We start from the raw sequence: 7,968 nt of genomic DNA, 5'->3' as shown, positions 1-7,968 counted from the left end.
TCTCAGATCCAAACACAGGCAGGATAGTAGCTCCGCAGCCTGTTACTGAGCAACAAATCCAACCTGGCCTCACAAACAAGAATTTAGCTCTTGTAAAAGGTGATTCACCTGCACACGGGATCAGCTGCCTGCTCACCCAGCCCAGCCTGTGTAGTTATTCATGAAGCAGTTTGTGATCGTCTTGACTGTATTTTCAGTGGTCGGTAAGTCCTGACTTCTCCTTTCCTGGCTGTTTCTGTTTGGTCCTGTAGTATGGGAGGTAGTTCGATCACGTTTGCTGAAATAAGACCTAAAGAATAAGCTGTTGTCTGAGGTTGTTCAAAAGCTCTCTTCTGTGTTGCTCTCTCCCTTTAATATTTTCAAAGTACGGTTGGTGTGCTCAGTGCTTTAAGGATTAGTAGGGAGAAGAAAAGATGCCTTCAATTCAGTGTTTGCAACTGATGTGTTACAACCCAAATACTCCAGGAGTAAAGGGTATTCACTGACTTCAGGGGGCTTTGGATCAGTCCCCCTGTGTCTTAAGCGGAGACACAAATACAAAAACAACTCTGATTTTAAAGGAGGTACAAACAAATAATGTATCCCTAAAATCCATTTAATCCTACTCTAGATGGGGCAAACTCACTCCTGGGTGAATCAAGGAGAAACTTGCTATGTTCTCAAATGCCAGCTTTGCAGCAAGTGACCTAACCATTCATCTGCTCTTCCATCTGTGATCTTATAATGTAGGGAAGGCGCCTTCAGAAACTTGTGAAACAGAGGGACTTTCACACTGTGAAATATCCTGGTTTTTCCCTGCCCACACTTGACTGTGCTTGTGTTATGCTGCTTTGCATAACTGTGTCTCAGTATGGATAAAGGTGGGAAGATGGAGATTTCCTACTTCTGATATGATCAGGGTATTGATGACTCAGTTTTCACGGTGCTCAGACAGGGAAACCCACCTGCTTTATACCAACTGCTGCGTTTCTGCCTCGCCAGGAAGATTGTGCCGAGTCTTGTGTGAACAGAGCCAAGAGTTGAACTGCAGATGAGGTCAGGACAAAATCTGGACTAGACTGCAGCCCATTTCTGTGTTGCTTCCCTGCCCAAATGCCACACACAATAAGACTGAGAACTGGATCTATGCCTCTCTGCCTAATTCTCCTCCTATACAACAGGCTGCTTTATACTGCTGACACTCTGTTCTCCTCCATGGAGGCAGCTGGAGGGAAAGCTTGGAGTGAGGATTCAGGAACTGGTGTGGTTTAATCCCTGCTCTATCACAGCTGCTCAATGTGATCTTGTCCAAGTCACCCCCATTCTGGTCCTCAGTTTTCCCATCTGTAAAACTTTGACTTGCTTATCACACCATTTTTTCATGGAACATCCATTTACCAGCACCACAGTGGGACTGCTCATTTATAGCAAGTGCAGGCTGAAGCCCACACGTGTTCAAGGTGTTTATTGATACTGCAAACCAGGAGCTGAGTAACGTATAAATTATCTGTCTTTGAGGATTTGTCTATAATTCCAATTTACAGAGCTTATACATTCTGAAGTTTACTCTACAAGTTAGAAGATCTTGTGAATTAGCCTGGAGAAAATTTTGCACTGTGTATTCTCAGGACAGGAGAGACCCAAGTCTCTAGAACACTCTTCTGCAGCGCCTGCTCAGAGCCAGTTTGCTGCAGGTGGATCATGCTGGTGTTCTGCTCTACGGAGGCAACTCAGACCAGGGGCATGTTTGTCAGGGGCAAGTGACATTGCTGGTTACCAAAGCCAGAACCCATCCTCCATGGGGAGGAGGCACAGGGCTCAGAACAGCAGGGAGCTGAGTTGTTTGTCTTCACCCTGGCACACCCAGATCAGAGTCCAGGCATCAGGTCTTTGTGTGTCACTGTGTACAGGCAGTCTCCATCCAGTAAAACATGAGCACGAGAGGTTAATGGCAGTCACATCCTCAGCGATGTGAAACTGAACTCAGCACATTACTTCCCTGAGTATGGGCAGAAAGCAGAGACATTCATAAAAATGAATCTAGCCCTCAAAATGGGTTATTCTTAGTTTTCCAGCCATTTAACTGCTTTAAAAGAGACCTGATAAGGAACTCAAGGATTCTCTTTCTGACTCTTGAGTTTTTGAGGCCTTTCTGTAAAGATTCCTGACTTGGATTCCTTTGGGATGAGTCAACAATCTTCAAGGTGTATATGGTGATGTGTGCACAGTTTGAATGCCTGTTGTGTTCAAGCTTCTCCTTTGCAGCCCATCTCTAGCAAACTGGAAGTGGAGTGCATGATATTTCTGTTTATTAAAAGGCTGAGCAGCATTGGACCCAGATTCACCTGTGGGATGAGATGCCAGAACCTGCATTTTAATGTCAGCTTCTTTGCTCCCCTAGGTGTTGTGACTCCAGAGAGGTCATCATGTCTGAAACGTGCAGTATTTTCTTCAACAAACTTTGAGAACATCCTGACATGGGAAACTGAAGCAGATATTCCCCCTGGCACTGTATTTGATGTCCAATATAAACAGTATGTGAAGTTTGCTTCTTTTTGGAGTTCTGTTGTTCTTAGGGTCACTGTTCTCAGAGAGAGAAGGGCCAAGAAACAAAAGTAGATTTTGATGTTTCTGCTGCTTGTTTTACTGTTATGGAAATTGTTCTGCTTAGACAAGAACTCAGTAAAGGTCAGGATTATTTAAACTGGTAAACGGTGCTCAGATAAGCAAATACTTTTACACCTTGGGTTGCCAGCTTTACTCTGTTACTGAGCTACTCTTTGCCTTCAGCAACTTCCTTCTCTCTATTCTGTAGCTTCCTCACCTGTAAATACAGGTAATGGCAATTGTCTTCCTCTGGTTCAGTCAATAGAGCTAAGAGAAATCAGCGCAGAGCCACGCAATAGCTTTGGGAATGGGTGACAGAACAAGAGGAAGTGGCTACAAGTTGCGCCAGGGGAGGTTTGGGTTGGATATTAGGAAAAATTTATTCACAGAAAGGTTAGTCAAACATTGGAACAGGCAGCCCAGGGCAGTGGTGGAGTCACCATCCCTGGTGGGATTTAAAAGACAGGTAATGAGGTGCTTAGGGACATGGTTTAGAGATGGGATTGGTAGTGTTGGCTTAATGGTTGGACTCGATGATCTTAAAGGTCTTTTCTAATCACTATGATTCTATGATTCTATGCTGCCTTTGGGTAATTCTACAAACTCTGCAGCAAAGCTGAGCCAAGAACCCCGGAGTCACTGACTCGCAGGACACTCCTGTGTGTGCTTTGAAATAAGCTGCACTTCCTCAAGGCCACCCACGCAGAAGCCATCAATGGGAACAGATTAAGGGCTGTAGTCCAGGGGAAGTTTCTCTGCTATTCCATTCCTCACCACTTGTTAATTGTAATAATGAATTTAAAAACTACTAAAAGTTGGCAAAACAGCCTGTTTGGATCATTCTGGAGAAGGGTTGCATTGCATCTGTTCTAACAAACAGACTAAAAGCTTTTTTTGTCCTAAGGTATGGAGAAAAATCCTGGCTTAACAAGCGTGAGTGCCAGAGTATCACGCAGCCTTTCTGCAATCTCACTCATGAAACAGAAAACTTCACGGAGAATTACTACGCCAGGGTGAGGGCCACTGGCCAGAACTACTGCTCCTCCAACTGGGTGTACTCAGAGAGATTTGAACCCAGAAAAGAGAGTACGTACCGTTGCTGAAATCTATTAAATCTTGATTGCTTGGGGTTCACTCCAAGTCTCACTGATGTTTAGGACAGCATTTCCTCTAATTTCAGTATTGCAAGACTCTGTGCTTGGTAAGAAGGGAGTGAAGGCCTGAAGAAGGCTTGTTATTGGGCAAGGAGGCAAACGAGCTGATGGTCAGGGTGCTCCCTGAGGTATGACACCAAAGTGGGATTAGAGGAGAAAAGGAAAAGCCAGATGTCCTTGAAGGAAGAACTGCTATTAAGGTTGACAAGAGGCAGAAAGAAACTAGTAAGAGACATGATGGGCAACCTGAGGACAGCCAGAAGACAATCACAGAAGCTATGAAATGTGAACTCCTGAAAATCAGGATAAGCAGCCAGATCAATGGATTCTTAATGTTCCCAACCCCTGAGTGAGCTCTACGGCAGACATACAACACAGCCTTTGAGAGCCTTACTCCCTCTGTGACTAAAATCTTCCCACTGCATACTTGTCAAGAATAATTTGAGGTGGCATTAGCAGTCAATGATTATGTAGAGCCTTCAGATCTTTGCACAAAATAAGCTATGAGAGAGCCATAGGTTGCTTTGATCATTAAACATTCATTTTTCATTGCAGCACGGTGAGGTGATCCCATCCCCCAGAGCCATTCTTTTCAGATTAAGGCTTCCAGGCTACATGGCCTTGGAGGAATATCAAATGCTGCTTTTAAATATGCTGTTGGGTTAAACCTTTGTTTAAAGGTTGGCTGTAGCACATGACTTTCACTGAAGATAAGTGTAGATACAAGAGAGCTGAACCACTCTAAAGACAAAATCTGATGCAGGGTGGGAATAGGAACTGAGGTAGCAGTTAACTGAGTGCCCTGTGGTGGGATTGCACACTCGTCACACACATGTGAAGGAGGATGTCCCTGTGCAGGACAGGGAAGTCCCATGGAAATAGTGAGAACATCTTCCTAAGGAAAAGCTTAGAATCAGAATTTTTAGGGACAAACACTGGCTAAAGGTGGCAGAACCCCAAGGGAAGACACTGTCCTGTGGCCTGATGTTTCCTATGCTCAGTGAATACAGCTCAAATACTTTTTAATATATAAACAGCAGTAATAATTTACAGTGAGTCTGGGGTGTGTGTATAAGATGATCTGATCAACTTTAATCTTAACAGCTGACAGTGCCTGTTCTGTCTTTCCTAGCTATTATTGGAGCACCACAAGTGGAATATATTCCTTATGTACGGTCCATAAAGTTTCTTATACAGCCCCCCTACACTCCCCTGAGAGGCGAGGATGACCGCCAGCTAACCGTAGAGGACATTTATAGCAAATTTGGGGCTGTTGATTATCACTTAACAATATTCAACCAAAGGACACACCAAAAGGTAAAGCACAACCTCAGACAACTACCCATTGACTTTTGTGAATCATATTTCTCATAAAATGGAGAAAGACCTCAGAGCTTATACATGATGGATGAGATTTTTGATGTACAAGGGAAAGTCTCAGAGTCTTTGACTCTCAGTAGACAAGAGGAGCTGAAAGCATTCCTCAAAAATGCTGGAAAGGAAACTGGAGTTTCCCAGGGTACTGTACAAGTAGCAAAAATAAAACTGCTGGTGACTAAAAAAAAGAATTACTTAATTACTTCAAGTCTTAAGGTACTGAAATGCAAAGATTAAATACAGTAATAGTAGAAAGGAAATTATATATTTATAATTCCATATGTACGTAATTATTACAGTCTTATAACACCTTATTAGTAAATAAAATCTTATGCTAAATTCCACAATCTAGTTTTAAGAAATTGTATGCATTCACTCTTTCTAAAATACATTCTGTTTTAAATAGTGGACAAAGAATGAGCACAACAAAGAATTTGAAGTTTCCGACTTGGACCCAGACACTGAATATAACGGAACAGTATATATGTATCTCCTCCAGAGAAGCAGCAAATCTCAAGTATTTTGGGTTAAAACACTAGCAGGTGAGGCTGTTAACTTTGCTCATTTAAAAGTCCAGCTGGGATATTGAATACACAAAAGAGACTGATTTTCAGCTGGTATGGAATAACACAGCCTTGCTAAAGATCTTGAAGCAACACTGACTTTCCTGATTTAAAAATCTAGTCCTGTGAGATTAAACCTATAACATCATTTAGCTAATCCCACGCAATTTTTCTAATCCAACTCTCTGAAGTTACATTTTCCACTTGTTCTCTTCCCCACTAACCAGACAACACATGGCTTCTCTACTGTTTCGTGGCACTTGCATTCTGTGCTGGACTGGTGTTTGCTGTGATTAGCTACGTGATCTATAAATACATCAAGCAACACAGTGCACAGCCTATGTCTTTGGTAAGTGTTCCTAAAGCACTGCAGCGAATCTTTAAAACGCTCCAGACTATGTGCATGCACCTAAATAGTGTTGCTAATTGAGGAGGATGAGTGAGCAGACAAGAGTGTTGTGTAGACAATCGTTGCAGACCACTGGCAGTTTAAATACAGTCATCCTACCACAGGTAGAGAAAATTTGTTACAGGGAGTTGTAAAGTAAGACAACAGAGATGCCTGTAGATTTGAAGAATCTTGGTTATTCTATTAAAGGAAATAAACTGTGTATATTGTCCCCAGAGGAGAGCAGGGCTCTGAACTAATATGTCAGAACAGCTCTCAAAATCACAGACCTTCAGACATTCCCTTTCTTCTAAAATTTTCAAAAGCTTTTTAAGATTTTGGTTTCAAATCTTTAAGTGACTCACTGGCAATTTGATTTACATATGCTAGGACTGCACAGTTGCTCTGATGCATAATGAGAGACATCTGTACTCCTCTGAAGGGACATTCCCCAGGAAAAAAAAACAGTTCTCCTGCCAACAGAGCAGATCCCTGGTGGTCATTACTGGCTTTTACTGATATTTCTCCAAAGAAAATTTTAAAGAATCTAAAGCAAACCTTCAAAGTCACAGCTCCCTGTTACTAATTCATGTTTGTCTATCTGCTTCAACAGGACTTCAGAGGGATTTCATCATTCCAGCCTCTTACACTGACAGTGGAACATATTATAAAGCCCATTAATTTAACCAAACCTTCACTTCCCATCCCTGAAGTGCAGTTACCACAGATCAGCCAACATTTAGACAGAGCATTGGAGCCACCATGGTCTTTCCATCCACCAGAAACTGCCTATCAGCAACAGAGGGATGTATTGACATTCCAGTTGCCCACTCAGCCACCCTGCTTGGCCAGCACAGCTCCTACAGGTTATGCTCCTCAAATAGCTGAGCAAAGCATTCCTCCTGCTGCAGCCAGCAAAACTCTGCCCCTCACCTATGGGGTGTGTGTCAAAGGCACAGACCACGCTGACAAGAAGAATCTGCAGCCAAACCAAATGCTAAAGGAAGTTTCTCCAGATAGTTTTGTTGGTGGAAAGCTCATAAGCCAGATGCTGGGCAAAAGCTGCAGCCATTGGAATTACAAAGAACAGAGGCCAGACTTGGCACTGTGGAACAGCAGTGACCCAAGAGAGTCAGTTCTCTTAGAGGGGAGCCCCAGGCAAACGCAGCAACTGCTGTTGCAAACTGACGGGATGGAAAGTAAAGTGCCTGTGTCCCAGCTGCCACTGTCTTTGCTGGAACAAGGAGGATGCTACAGACAACAGACAGCAGAACTGCCACTGTTATTGTCTTCAGTGAAAGCTGACACAGACTATGTTCCAGAGGATGAATCGCTGTCACGTCTATCAGCAGCCCTCCTCCTCTCAGTCGGTCCCAGGAACAACTTCTCTGGAGAGAACACCACAGAGCGGTGGAAGTTGCCAGATTCACTCTCATATTCTGCAAATAAATTGCAGTTCCCAGAGACTGAGGAAATGGGAATGTTAACAGCAATAAAGGAGCTGAGCTGCACAAAATTAAATAATGTTGTGTCTCAAGACACTATCTCAGACCGGGACAATGGCACTCCTCTCACTATGCTCTTCAAAGATCTGGACTTAAAAGTACAGTGGGATCAGGAAGAAAATACAGAATTTTATTAGGATAACTTAATGATATTAAAATCCAGATTATGTTTGCTTGTATGAAATAGTAACCTACCCTGCAAACAATGCAATGCAAATAAACAAAGCTGATCTTGGATGTATTAACACGGCACAGAGTTGTCAGATTATTTCCACTATTGCTCTGTCATGGAGATAGTTACCTTTACTGATCTAATTACTCCTGGGTACGCTGCAATACTGTGTCTTTGCACTTAAATAACAGACCTTTATTTCTTGCATATTCTTCAAATTTAT

The 7,968-nt window shown here is 42.8% G+C and overlaps 1 protein-coding gene across 1 annotated transcript; it reads left to right on the top strand.

Annotated features, from left to right (window-relative positions):
- On the top strand, positions 1-7,710 carry IL22RA1 (interleukin 22 receptor subunit alpha 1). Its single transcript, XM_010171949.1, has 7 exons — positions 1-203; positions 2,381-2,513; positions 3,491-3,672; positions 4,873-5,057; positions 5,524-5,659; positions 5,908-6,029; positions 6,682-7,710. The coding sequence occupies exons 1-7, from the start codon at positions 161-163 to the stop codon at positions 7,708-7,710; spliced, it is 1,830 nt and encodes a 609-aa protein (XP_010170251.1). The 5' UTR covers positions 1-160.
- The last annotated feature ends 258 nt before the right edge of the window (positions 7,711-7,968 follow it).

This window comes from Antrostomus carolinensis, unplaced genomic scaffold, assembly GCF_000700745.2.
Source record: "Antrostomus carolinensis isolate BGI_N321 unplaced genomic scaffold, ASM70074v2 scaffold49527, whole genome shotgun sequence".
Taxonomy (NCBI): Eukaryota; Metazoa; Chordata; class Aves; order Caprimulgiformes; family Caprimulgidae; genus Antrostomus; species Antrostomus carolinensis.
Note: the sequence above shows the minus strand (reverse complement) of the source record. Positions and strands in the feature narration are given on the sequence as shown.

Coding starts and splice junctions, on each gene's coding strand:
- IL22RA1 (XM_010171949.1), top strand. CDS start 161: ATGAAGCAGTTTGTGATCGTCTTGACTGTATTTTCAGTGGTCG. Junction 204..2,380: donor GACTGTATTTTCAGTGGTCG/GTAAGTCCTGAC, acceptor TTGCTCCCCTAG/GTGTTGTGACTCCAGAGAGG. Junction 3,673..4,872: donor ATTTGAACCCAGAAAAGAGA/GTACGTACCGTT, acceptor TGTCTTTCCTAG/CTATTATTGGAGCACCACAA.